At 39.7% G+C, this 13,603-nt stretch overlaps 2 protein-coding genes across 2 annotated transcripts; both read right to left on the bottom strand.

Moving 5' to 3' along the window:
• Positions 1-1,011: 1,011 nt before the first annotated feature.
• LOC121773227 lies at positions 1,012-3,855 on the bottom strand. The gene is made up of 8 exons (XM_042170042.1): positions 3,845-3,855; positions 3,662-3,776; positions 3,177-3,286; positions 2,708-2,851; positions 2,394-2,623; positions 2,057-2,167; positions 1,907-1,951; positions 1,012-1,604 (listed from the first exon to the last, which is right to left on the bottom strand). The coding sequence occupies exons 2-8, from the start codon at positions 3,762-3,764 to the stop codon at positions 1,445-1,447; spliced, it is 903 nt and encodes a 300-aa protein (XP_042025976.1). The 5' UTR covers positions 3,765-3,776; positions 3,845-3,855; the 3' UTR covers positions 1,012-1,444.
• Positions 3,856-5,801: 1,946 nt separating this feature from the next.
• Positions 5,802-7,700, bottom strand: LOC121773258 (B-box zinc finger protein 24-like). The gene is made up of 3 exons (XM_042170069.1): positions 7,175-7,700; positions 6,255-6,551; positions 5,802-6,169 (listed from the first exon to the last, which is right to left on the bottom strand). The coding sequence occupies exons 1-3, from the start codon at positions 7,355-7,357 to the stop codon at positions 5,957-5,959; spliced, it is 693 nt and encodes a 230-aa protein (XP_042026003.1). The 5' UTR covers positions 7,358-7,700; the 3' UTR covers positions 5,802-5,956.
• Between the last annotated feature and the right edge of the window lie 5,903 nt (positions 7,701-13,603).

The following is a 13,603-nucleotide window of genomic DNA, read 5'->3' as shown; positions in this document are numbered from 1 at the left end:
ACCCGAGGATGATCCTCAAAGCCATCGCTGACCATCGGCTCTGGATCTGGCATGCTTACTTCGGTTTGGCGGGGTCGAACAACGACATCAACGTCCTAACTCATCATATCTATTCACCGAGCAATGCAATGGCAACAGCCCGACCATCGAGTTCACTGCAACGGAAGCCAACATCATATGGGGTACTACTTGGTCGATGGCATATACTCGAGGTGGCCTGTTTTTTTGAAGACGATCAGTTGCCCAATAGGTCAAAAGAGAGTTTTATTTGCGCAAAAGCAGGAGGCTGCGCGGAAGGATGTGGAGCGGGCATTTGGTGTGCTCCAAGCGCGGTGGGCAATAGTGAAAGGTCCGGCGCATTTCTGGTACAAGGACGTGCAAGTCGAATACGAAGGTGGGGGAGTCACCAATTGGGGCGATGATGAAGCTGGATCTAGCTCCAGCACAGCAACCCCGCCCTACGTTCGAGGATTACCGGTGGGCTACAATGAGGTTTAGCTAGACAGACCTCAATGCGCAACCAACAAGACCATTCTCGACTCATGTCCGACATGGTTGAAGAAATTTGGAACCGTAACGGCCGTTGAATTTGTAGTTTTTTTTATTTCGTACTGTACTCTTTGAACTTTCAATAAAATGAAGTTTTTATTCAAATTTTGTAGTGTTTATTTATTCAAATAAATAAAATGCTATAGAGAGGACTATAGGGCGGACTATAGGACATCCCACTGCAGGTGAATGGGTATGAGGATAAAATGCTGATGTGGCGGAGGATAGGGCGCCATATAGGGTGGGCTATAGGGCGTCCCAATGTGGATGCTCTTAGGCAAAAACTTCGCATGTAATTCAATTGAGACAAAAGTGATGTCCTTATCAATATGTATGAGTATATTATTTTATCCAAAGTTTCAGCCATCACTATCATCTGAAATATTTCTATGTTATCTTGATATACCAGAATATTTACCTATACAGATAATATGGCATGAAGCAGCCATTAAATGTCACAAGTCACAACCAAACTTCACCAGATTGATAAAACTATACAAGTACAGTTATTAAAGACTGTTAAACAATAGGATTAACAAACAGTGTTAATCACATCATTATGAGCACATCCAATGCCGATATAGTGGCAGAACACGTCTCTAAAAGTCAGTGCTATAATACGGAGGCAGATAAGAGACTAAGATTACATCTTTGCACAAAATAGAGAGTAGCAGAAGGCATCACTAGGCAGGAAACATAAGCTCATCAGTTTCATTATTGCTTTTTATGTGTCTTAACTAGATCTGTTTTAATTGGATCTCATATAAGTAGCCAACCTTGGTAGATGCAATAGGCGATTTAAAAAATCTAGATTATCATAACAGTTGCACGAGTGAATAGTAATTGAAACTCTTCCTATCTTCTGCAAAATACGTACACAATATGTGTGATATTGTCACAGAGCAATTGCCTGTGGATAACAACCACTAACCTCCATACGTAGTGATCCCCAGATGTGCTTGCACTTCTCCCACCTTTCCTTCAAGGCAGCCAGAAATGACTTTGCCCATGGTTCATTGCTTCCCTCCAGGCTCAAGTCATAAGGCACTGTAAAACTGAAACAGGAAAATTGTTGAAGCGGTTATTGAACGTTTACAGAAACTCCAGTTTGAGGCCGTTATGAATCAGAGATGTACTGGTCCAGAAAGAAAGGATAATAAGGACCTCTCTCTCTGGAGCTACGAAGAACTCATTTTTAGCATCTTTTGCATCATGATAATTGGCTTATGTGATGCTACAATAGAACAAAAGTAAAATGGGCAATAAAATTTGCAAAGGATTGTATTAAAATAATCTGTCAGAGGTTCATGCAACGGGCAATAAAACAAAATGTCGATTTGCAAAGTAAAACACCCACCTCATCAGTTCTTCTTTCCGATTTACTTTGCTTGATGAGTTAGACCTATGTCAAAATTTCCATAATGGCAACAACATAGCATTAGCTCTCACTAATCACTATATTTGCAAGAGTCAGAACTAGCTATTATCAAAGTGGGAACAACGATACCTGGTGACAAATATTTGATAGATGTGAAGAGACTTGGAAGAGAGATTATAAACAGCACGCTCAATGTGGTCCTTCCCAAACAAATAAACAACAGGGTAACCAAGCAGCCATCTGTGGTAGCATTACAATCTCCATGAAACTCACGGCGAGCTAGGAAAAAAAAAGCAATGTGTATGCTAATCATGCTAAGCTTACATCCTAAACAGGAAAATGTCAAGTACTTTAAAAATCATTTTTTAATAGTATGATGAATATGAATCACCAATAAACCAAAAACGGCAGCATTATCGGATAAAAATCAGACAAAATTAGGGATAAAAGTAAAGAGTTACCCTACCGGTTAAGCGTTGGGATGGTTACATCACTTTCCTGAAGGCAGTAGCTTAGATCGACCATCACAGGAGATTCAAAAACAGCAGGTCCATCAAGAGAGGACCCAATGTTGTGAGTTTCTCGACTTTGAAAGTGATCACCGTTTACTCCATCCGTGTGAAAAACAGAGGAGTACAGCTTTTGAGCTGACAGAAGCTGCATCATTGCAGGGTTTTCCTCCGCCTGCGTCATCATCTGGAATCATACCATCGGGGCGTTATGCTCTATCCACAAAAGATACACCCAAAAAAATGACAGTTTGCCAGAAGATAATATTACCTTTGGAGGATCAGTTTCGAGGTCCATAAACAGCACCGCAGTTTCCAAACTTGATTTGACAAAGTCTGCAAGTGCTCTGGCCTCAACAAGATACACCATGTCATCTACTACCAAGACGTGCAAAAGCTTACATATCAAGGACTCCTGCGATTCAGCATGTACATGAAATAAAGAGGCATGCTATTTCCCAATAGTTAACAGTGCTAAAATACTCAACTGGAATATTCATCCATTGATATCTTTCCCATATGTCAACAATGCTAAGGAAACATCAATGTGTGTCCTAGTAATGTCAGAATCCAGACTCGCAAGTTGACTTATAATACTTCTGTCGACCTGTACATGCATGCCGAACAGCCTACTACATTGGAAGAGCCAACTGCTGTGATATATGTGAAAATATATAACATCACAGTTCCTAACCACATGGATGAACCAATTATATCAAGCTGGTAGAACACTGAATTACCTTCTTGCAGTGTTCAAGAAATGCACAAAGATTATTCCCCAATTCAGGTATCTTCCCACCATAATCTACCATGATGCAAGGTCTCATTCTTGAACACAAAGCCAAAATATCTGCATATGGAAATTATATCAACAATCAACCACTCGCATGCCCTAATATCCCATTCTCCAAATAACACTCAAAAGCACAAGTTCAATTCAACTACTAAAAGAGTAAAACAGCAACTTCGCAATCCATCATACCTCAGATAAGATATACAAATGAATATTACGAAAAGTGGATTATCCATCTATTCCAAAAAATTGCACTAATTCCCACAAAAAAGCAACGAAGGACCAATAACGAAACCGTAACTTTGAGTTTCCCCAAACCAGCTAAATAAATAAAAAGCACGCAGACCATCAATTGATCAATTCAAAAAACAAGGAACTTCAAATGGCAATCAACTTGAGCAGAAAATCAATTAAAAAAAACAAGGCAATTACCGGTTTGAAGCCGAGATTTAGAAGAAGGCTTAAGCCTCCATTTAATTTGAGAAAGAGACTTATCAAAAACCCTCAACACTTCTTCCAATTTTGCTGCGTCCATTTCCAGTTTTCCGAAACAGAGTAACCTACAGAGCTTTAGTTGCAGCTCTTATCTATTATCTGTAACAGCTTGGAGTATTTAGTAATTAGTGCAAATAATTAGCACAATATTCTTGATTTTTTTATTTTACATATAATTAGTTCTAGTGTAATAAGTTTATCTTATTCTTGAAATTCTTTAGTTTTATACTTTAATATATGATTATTTATGTATTGCGTGGTGTATCGACTATCGGTGGTTATACAGTGAATTTAAAATAATCGAGTCGAGTGTCTTTGCCATATTTAGGGTTTAGGGTAGAATAATTTTATAATATGAAATTAAATAATCAAAAGTATAACCATTGCAAGAATAATTTTATAAGGTAGAATTATCCTAAATTATTCATTGAAGACTAACTTAAGGTGACAAACACTTTATAATATTAATCTTAGTTGATCATAATTTTTATGAAACATTAATAAACACATTAAAATATAAAAAAAATTACAAATTGCAAATTTAAAACTCTCGCTAATGGTAAATGTTGGATTCAATCATTTAATATAGACTAAAGTCTCAAAATGGTCCTTAACATATTACGTTTTTTTTTTATTTTGGTCCAAAACATTATCTTTTGAATTATTCGGTTCCTCACATTTGAAATCGGATCACATTTGGTCCATTTTGGACGGGTCCGTCAAATTTTTGACGGTTTTAATTACCGAGTCACAAATCCGTCACTAATTGGGAGAAACTGATCCGTCACTAATCCGTCAGTAATCCGTCACTAATCCTCATCATACTATATTCGTTGCCAATCGACACTACGTTAACATTTCATATGTAATTCTCATCATACTATATTCGTTGCCAATCGACGTAGCGTCCATAGCTCCGCCGCAGGGATGACGGAGGCCAGTGTCTGGGAGCAAGACGGCGGCGATTGGGGGAGTGACCGGTCACTGCAGTTTGGTTTCAACTCAACAGAAAAAGAGAGCTCAACCAACCGCTCGACGAGGGATGGTCAACGCGGCAGTCCTCGCCGATTTCTTGGCGGTCATTTTCGCCGGGTTTGTGATTGCCGACGTTCTCTTATTCGCCGGAGTTTCTGTGATAGAGAGAAGATGGCTGTTGCTGCATCAGATTCGCCATTTCTTCCCACATCTACTACCCATATCCCTCTTTCCTTCAACCCAATTTTTTTCACCTTCCAAAACACATAAAAAAAATTAAATTAAAACCACAATCAACATTCAACACTTCTCTCTCCTATCAATTTGTTGAACTAACAGTAGTTCTTGAACAATTACAGAGGGGCTCTCGATTCCTCGTTTGATTTCAATTGAATTATGGTATTGAAAGTAGCTCCAGCAGCTTCACTGTGGTGGCCGCCGCCGTCACTCTCCCAATCGCCGCTGTCTTGCTCCCAGACACTGGCCTCCGCCATCCCCTCCCCGTTGTCGCGGCGGCGGAGCTATGGACGCTGCATCGATTGGCAACGAATATAGTATGCTAAGAATTACATATGAAATGTTAACGTAGCGTCGATTGGCAACAAATATAGTATGATGAGGATTAGTGACGGATTTTGTGACGAATTTGTGACGGATTAGTGACGGATCAGTTTCTCCCAATTAGTGATGGATTAGTGACGGATTTGTGACCCGGTAATTAAAGCCGTCAAAAACTTGACGGAACCGTCCAAAATAGACCAAATATGATCCGATTTCAAATGTGAGAGACCGAATAATTCAAAAGATAATGTTTTGGACTAAAATAAAAAAAAAAAAACGCAATATGTTAAGGATTATTTTGGGACTTTAGTCTTTAATATACTTACTAGAATTCTCATAGATGTTATTCGATTAAATGAGTTGGGCAAGTGCAACCTATTATTAGTTAGTCTCACTTTCCTCCCATAACAAAGTTAATCTGCAAATAATTTTGGATCCATTCAATCTCAAGTAACTGAACACCTTTGAAGTCAAGATCATCGGCATGAACGATCAAAAGAAATGAAAAAGGGTGCATCAAGAAACGGGTAGAAAACTAATGTAAAAGCAAAAACTTATCTCCTACAAAGAAGGGTCACAAAAAACATCATTTAGCTACATCATGCATGCAAGAAAATCTCCTTAACATGCTACAGATATGCCCTAACCAACTATACATGAACTCCTTTTTATGACATTCTTGCGATCATCAAGATTTCAACCAAGATCAGGAACTCTGAAGAACTCCTCCTCATCATCATCAACTTCGGTCATCTGCTTCTTGAAAGGATTGTACGATTTCGGCTGTCTGAAAGAGATCATGTGAGAACTCGGAAGCTGAGGCACCTCCGCTGCTGATAAAACCTCCGGACATACTTGCTGGCCAAAGTAGCTAATGTCCGTGAGCCAGTCGAGCTCGTTGAAGTCCTTCTGATCAAGACAAAACATATGGCCAATATGAGTCAACGTTCATGCTCAAGGATTAGTACTAGTGTCAAGGACATTCAGTTCTTACCTTGTTTGGTGAAGAGTAGTCAGAAAACTGCAGCAGATCATCGACACCCCACAACGAAGATGTGATTCCAGAAGCATGGATTGGAGCAGTATGTTGTGAGGTTGATTTTGGGGGCTTTGGATCCAAGTCACTCTTGACATTAGCCTCACTGCAAGCATTGGCTAGAGCCACTCTGATCCCGGTTGCTAAGAAGCGTTGGTGGTTTGCACCGCGGCTGTTGGCTGAATGGATGGGCTCGTCACAGTCCTTGCAGAAGAGTGCTCTGTCCTCGACACAGAATATGAAGGCCAGCTTGTCCTACATTGTGGTCAAAGTTAGCACGCGGAGTAGCAGATAAGACATATAGTCTTCTTATATCCAAGAAACAAAAAACTACTATTATCAAAAGAGTTTTGATGTAGCAAAGAAGTTGATATTCTTCATCCAAACTTCAAACTTCAATGATCAAATCATGCTATTCTTAGAACTATGTTTAAAATCAACTTATTATTCCTGTTGCATCAGAGTTTATGCAAAGGGATCATAAGCTACATAACTGATGCATTCATTTTAGTCTAGAAAATTTATCAGATTGTTTGAATCTTGCACTAATGAGTCTTGGCATGAATTTCTTCTATTGGTGATCTAAATAGCAAAGCATCTTGTAGATCTATTCAGTAACAAAGTGTAATACTGTTTTAGATTCAATTGAAAGAGGTGTATAATTATATCATCAAATAAACAAAACATGGCATATATGCAAATCCAACCCAAAAATGAATCTTTAACATCTTAAAACAAGTCAAAAAATTGAAGGTTATCAACCATGAAAACAACCAAAAAGTGAATCTTGAAACCAGCAACAACACAATCAAATCTCACAAATCAAACTCAAACCACATAAATATGACTAAAAGAAAAGGATTATGAGATTGACATACTTGGCAAATATCACAGCGAGGGAGCTTGTTGGAGAGGCAGTGAAGAAAAATCCTCTGGTGCTTGCTAGCAAGCTTGTTCGCCGCGTGAACTTCGACATCGCATTTCGCACACAGCGCCGCCTCGTCGGCGCAGCAGATCACCGTCGCCGCTGCCTTCTCACACGCATCGCACTGAATCTTCATCTTCCACTCGACCCTCAAAGATCAAATTTTTACAACAACCCTTTTCACAAACAAAAACAATCTTTTTTCAAAAATTTAACCACTAAAAAACAGATATTTGATGAGATATAGATTGAAGGGTTGTTGTCAAAACTCAAAGGGGTCTATTATTCAACAAAATATCTGCTGAAATCAAGAAGTGAGACAAAGAGAAGCTCAAGTGAGTGAAGTGTGTTTTCTTGGATGAAAAAGAGCAAAAAATGAGTGATGAAAAAAAACACAAGAATTTTTGATTGGAGGAGAAGTGAAGTGGGAGATAAGGGTTTAGATCTTGTGTATCAAATGCTAGAACGTAGTTGAGACACCGCGGCAAAGCATGGGAAAAAGAGAGAGAAAATGCATTTTTTTTGCATGTATGGCTGTGGTTGAAGGAGTTTCTATTAGTGGCCATATTTATTTTGATGTTATTTTAATGAAGTCATTATTAATACTAGTAGGTGGTGTTCGGTTTCCTAGATAAAATAATACCGAGACATAATCTAGGATTGAGTTGTGAGATTATTTAGTCGTACGGGTTAGCTATAATTAATTATTTCATGATTATCCATCTAGTATTGAATTGTGGGATTGAATCTCAATGAACCAAACACACTACATATTTAATGCGGGATATAATCTTGCAAACCGAACAACACCCAGTAGTATATTATTTGGTGACTAATTAGCATGGTCATTAAATGGCTCAAGCCTACTTGCACCTAGGCATGCACAAGGGTCGTAAACCGCCGGTTCCGGGCGCGAACCGGCGGTTCAAGGGTCGAGAAATTGCCAAACCTGAACCGGCCCGCCTAGCTCCCGGCGGTTCCGGTTCCGGTTCAAAAAACCGGCAGGTTACGCGGCGGTTCAAAACCGCCGGTTTTCGGCTTGAACCGCCGGTTCCGGGCCGGTTCGGCGGTTCGACGAATTTTTATTTATTTATTTTTTTTTTTGCATTTTTCAACTTTTCAATTTTAATCAAATTAAATTACACTTTTCAAGTTTGTTTTTGTATGCAATGTGAGTAAATAAAATTGAAAAAAATACGGCTAAAGTTGCAATTTTATTGAAATTGCATGTTTACAAATTACACGTTACAAGTTACAACAATTACAAATTGAAAACATATGGCGGTCTTGAAGTCTTAAACAAAATTTAAATACAAATGAGACTACTAGTGAAGAACTAATTACAAATGACAAGAAATGACGTTGAAGTTCTTAAACGTATAAGTGTATTATATATATACTCTTAACCGGCGAAGAAGATCTTTCTACATAACTAAATTAAGGACATCTTTAGCAATTCAACTTTAAATGTTGAGTTTCGTCTAACAATCAACAATTATAGTAGAATTGTCAAAAGTTTCCCTCATTTAGGTCGTCGAGATTTTGAGGGACGCGTAGTGCTTTGATCTTGGGCTATTCCCTTGCCCCGATCACCACGTCCCGATCCACCACGAGAAGAAGACATATTGAATATATTGATAAATGAAAAGTAATATTGACTTGGAATGAAATATGTATAAAGTATAAAAGAAGTGGTAAATTATGAGCACAACAAATATAGTAGTGAGCAGAAAGTGTAGAATTAAACTTGCGCAATTAGAGAGAATGAGGAGAGAATAGAGAAATGGAGATTGAGAATGAAATCCTTGTTAACACAAGAATGGGGTAAGGAAATATGAAGGAGAAGTGGGGTATTTATAGGAGTAAAATTGGAAGAAATAAAAAAAAATTCAAATTTTAAATTTTCAAATTTTCGGCCGAACCGCCGGTTTACCGCCTGAACCGGCGGTTCAACCACAAAACCGGCGGTTTTTCCACAAAACCGGCGGGTTGGTCCACGGTTTTCCGACACAAACCGCCGGTTTCTGACCTCACCTAGCCCCTACGCCTGAAAAGCTTCCGGAACCGGCGGAAACCGGTCGGAACCGCCGGTTCAAACCGGCGGTTTTCATCCAAAACCGGCGGTTTTCGCCCAAAACCGGCGAACCGCCGGTTCATACCAATCCCTACTTTGAACCCCTACGAACCCTATGCCGTTCGACCCTTTGAACCGGCGGTTCGAACCGCCGAACCGCCGGTTTTGAACCGCCGGTTCAGGTTCAATATATTGCCGAACCTGAACCGGCCCTTCCGACCCTGCGACCCTTCTGCCGGTTCGACCCGCCGGTTCCGGGCCCGGTTCCGGTTCATGAACCGGCGGTTCCGAACCGCCGGTTAACCGCCGGGCCGGGTCGGTTTGTGCATGCCTACTTGCACCACATTTATTTATTCAAGGCGACGGGGGAGGGGGACTTGCATGCTCCAATCTTGATTGCAGGATCTGGAGAATGTGAATTTTCTCACTATGGGATGATGAAGGCATATAGTAATATATATTGAGGCAAGATATAAAATAATTTGAAATGAGCAAAATTTCAGTTATTTTATTATAAGAATAATTTAATGAAAAATTAGTTTTCTATAGTTATATATCTCATATCATGGTTTGTCTCGTTATAACTTATAACTCATATGATCAAAGAAGTTGCTCTTCGCGTTCGTTGTTAGTTGTCACAAGTTAATATATACTAGTACTATATTAGTAGTAGTTTATAGTAATAATATGAGTGAAATGAATTAGTAGAATGTCAATGTGAGATTCATTATATGAATGGACGAACGGAAAAGGAAACTTGTCTAAAAAATGGCGAACGGAGGAATATTTACAAGCAAAAAATAATCAAATTATTGATATGTGATTAATGTACACGTAGATATACCTTCTCAATTTACGTACTTAAATAAAATACACTAATTACAATGAAACAGATACAGAAAATCTCAGTATTTCTAGGCAGCAAATTACAAGTCACCATGCAAATACAAAATACGTTTTTAAGTCACCGTGCAAATTTCAAGTCATCGTGCAAATTTCAAGTCACCGTGCAAATACAAAATACGTTTTCAAGTCACCGTGCATGGATGAGACAATTGAAAAAAATTAAAAATTCATGACTTAACATTCTGTTTTTATACACATTAATTATATACTCACTATGTCAGCCATTAGGAGTCCCGGTCACTTTTGCGTACTCATTTTATAAAAATGATAATAAGTTGTTAAAGTGAAGATATGGTAAAGTAAGAGAGAGAATAATGTTGACAAGATCTTTTGCATAAACTAATATATGCATTCTGCAAATACAAATATAAAGTTGTTGAGAAAGATTTCTATCAAGGGATCGAAATGACTGGAGATGGTCCAATTTCTCTATCACCAAACAATCATCGTCTCTGTATAAAAAAATGTAAAGAAGAAAAAAAGATATTAACGCTTAAAAAATTTGCTTGTTAGGAATAATTTATTAATCCAAATATGAGATTGTGATACAAAGTTCCAAATGGGAGATGAGGCAGAAATGAGGGTAACCTTACTTAATTTAAAATTTAAAATTACATGCATGGAGAGATTATATGTAAAAACCATGAGAAAATAGGCAATAAAGCAGTGACAGACTGAGGCCTTAAAAGTTTTGGCCAAATTAGATATTAATAGTGTTAAGAAAGGAAAGATCACAATTATGATCAATTACCTCAATTACATAATCGACAGAATAAGTTTCATAGAATAGAATTATTCTTTTCTCTTGTGCAAGACTTACCATGTATATTGTGTTCTAGCCCCTATTTAAAGGGAGCAATATTCAATGGAATTATCATCCTTTCCCACAACAATTTCCTATGTCTTCTTCTGTACCGTTTAACATGGTACCAGAGCAGGACTCAGAAACGTATCATCATAGTCCCTAACCTTTCTCGACCCTATAGCCAAAACCTGCAGAGAACCACCCAACCATGTCAGAAGACGATAAAACAGTGGTCTCATCCCAGTCGGATGAGATCGCTCGGCAAATCGCCGAAATCATGAGCAAAAGTTTTGCCATGATGATGCCACCAACAACAATCAAACCAGAAGATACAAACAACCCACCAGAACCACCAATAACCTACAAAATCGATGCTCAACCTCTCCACATCGGAGGTAACAAATTGAATGGGGAGAATTACTCCACATGGGCCGTACTGATGCAAACGGCGATAAGTGGCAGGGGGATGGTTTCTCACATAACTGGAGTGTCGTCTCCCCCGCCACGAACAGATCCAACCTTCCCGCAATGGCAGCAAGCCGACCATTGCGTATTTACATGGCTCATACAGAACATCGAACCACGGTTGGTCAACCGGGTTTCAAAGCAACCGACGGCCAAACACATCTGGGATGCGTTAGCCATCACGTACGGAAGCGGAGGAGACAAACTCCAGGTATACGACCTGTACACAAAAGCAAGCATGGTGAAACAGGGAAACCAATCGTTGGAGGAAACGTGGAGTACCTTACAAGATCTGTGGTTATCAATAGATCAAAAACAAACAACTCGGATAAAGTATCCCGAAGATATCGAGATACACGATCAATTCATCCAAGAACTTAGACTTTATCAATTCTTAATTGCAATTGACAGTAAGTATGAAGCTACCAAAAGGGAGATAGTGAAGATGGAGCCACTTCCCTCTGTGGATCAAGCCTACAACCTGGTCCAACGTGAGGAAACGCGATCCCAGGTATTGCAGCCAAGCAACTCCAACAATGGAGTTATTTCAGAAGGTGTAGGCGCTGGACTAGCCATTCGAGGAAGGCAGAATCAGCCCAACGGCTGGGTACCGAACGGCTCGCGGGGCAGCGGTCGCGGCGGCGGAGGCAGCGCAACTGGATGGAACCGGCGGAATGATGACGAGGACAAATCCAGACTGGTATGCTCGTACTGCAAGAAAAAGAAACACACCGAAGAGTTGTGTTTCGAGTTAGTTGGGTACCCCGATTGGTGGATAGAAAAACACGGTAAACCATCGAATGCACCGCCGCCTTCTCGCACAACGCCATGGAACCGCGGCGGCCACGCTGCCGCTGCCGTCGGAGAACAGGATCGTGTAGGAAATGGAGGGCAATTCGCCACCACCGAGGGCAACCGAGAGGCTGCTCAAACTCGGGCGGCGATGGAGGAGGCATGCACGGAGTCTTTCAGGCGGCGAATCAGACCGGAGAAGCAAATTTTGCCGGCGGAACAGTGATTGCAAACTGGGCGGAGTCGGAATTGATCGAGAGTGAGGAGACGGCGGAACCAGGTAAGTTAGGTTTAGGACTTGGGGAAATCTTTAATTTGAATCCTCATATTTCCAAAAAATCCTATAATCCACCCCATAACTTACCATATTCGCATAAAAGACCCCATTGTTTGCAAATTGACCCATGTACTCCTCTTTCACCCAAATTAAGCCCTCAATTCCTAAATAACTTCAAAAATGCCCAAATTTTGTGTGAAAATCGATTTAAGCCCTTAGAAAACCTTGGAAATGTATGTAAAATATCTAATGATGTTGGGAAAAATGACCGATGGATATTTGATTGTGGTGCGACAGACACTATTACTTATGATGCTTCATATCTTGAGAATATCCACAAACCAAAGAAATCCTATATTCAGACTGCTAATGGTGAATTTACAACAGTTGAAGGGGCAGGAACTGTGAAGATATCGCCTACCCTACAGTTATCAAACTGTCTATATATTCCGTCTATGTCTCACAAACTATTGTCTATCAGCCATGTTACAAAAGAGTTGAATTGTACTTTACTAATGCAACCGCACTTCTGTATGTTGCAGGATATCCAAACCAGGGAAATAATTGGACGTGGTACTGAACGCGATGGGCTCTACTACATAGACGAGATAGCTCAAAAAGGGACTGCCATGCTAACTCACGGGTCTGCAGATCGAAAAGTTTGGCTTTGGCATCGACGGTTAGGACATCCCTCTATCGGTTACTTAAAATTATTATTTCCTGAATTTATTCCTAAGCATGACATGTATTGCGAGACTTGTTTTTTAGCTAAAAGCCATCGAACTTCTTATCCTTTAAATAATACTCGTACTGATTCTCCTTTTTCCTTAATACATTCGGATGTGTGGGGGCCCGCACCAGTTATCGGGGGCAAGGCTTTAGATACTACTTAATATTTGTCGATGATTGTACCCGTATGACATGGGTATATTTTATGAAACACAAATCCGAAGTCTTTACACATTTCTCCCATTTTTTCAATCTTATCCAAACCCAGCTTCAGCTAACTATCAAAATCCTGAGATCAGATAATGGGGGGGGGGAATTTGTTAATACCAACATG

Source organism: Salvia splendens, chromosome 17 (assembly GCF_004379255.2).
Source record: "Salvia splendens isolate huo1 chromosome 17, SspV2, whole genome shotgun sequence".
In the NCBI taxonomy this organism is placed as follows: Eukaryota; Viridiplantae; Streptophyta; class Magnoliopsida; order Lamiales; family Lamiaceae; genus Salvia; species Salvia splendens.
The sequence above is the reverse complement of the archived record's forward strand: the minus strand, read 5'-3'. Positions and strand labels throughout refer to the sequence as shown.

Bases quoted from the DNA above. Each gene is read 5' to 3' on its own strand.
- LOC121773227 (XM_042170042.1), bottom strand. From the start codon at position 3,764: ATGGACGCAGCAAAATTGGAAGAAGTGTTGAGGGTTTTTGATAAGTCT. The intron at 2,624-2,707 runs GTAATATTATCT...GTATGATTCCAG, and splicing joins TCGAAACTGATCCTCCAAAG to ATGATGACGCAGGCGGAGGA. The intron at 1,605-1,906 runs GTGGGTGTTTTA...TTCCTGTTTCAG, and splicing joins CGGAAAGAAGAACTGATGAG to TTTTACAGTGCCTTATGACT.
- LOC121773258 (XM_042170069.1), bottom strand. From the start codon at position 7,357: ATGAAGATTCAGTGCGATGCGTGTGAGAAGGCAGCGGCGACGGTGATC. The intron at 6,552-7,174 runs GTATGTCAATCT...ACCACAATGTAG, and splicing joins CTCGCTGTGATATTTGCCAA to GACAAGCTGGCCTTCATATT. The intron at 6,170-6,254 runs GTAAGAACTGAA...TGTCTTGATCAG, and splicing joins ACTACTCTTCACCAAACAAG to AAGGACTTCAACGAGCTCGA.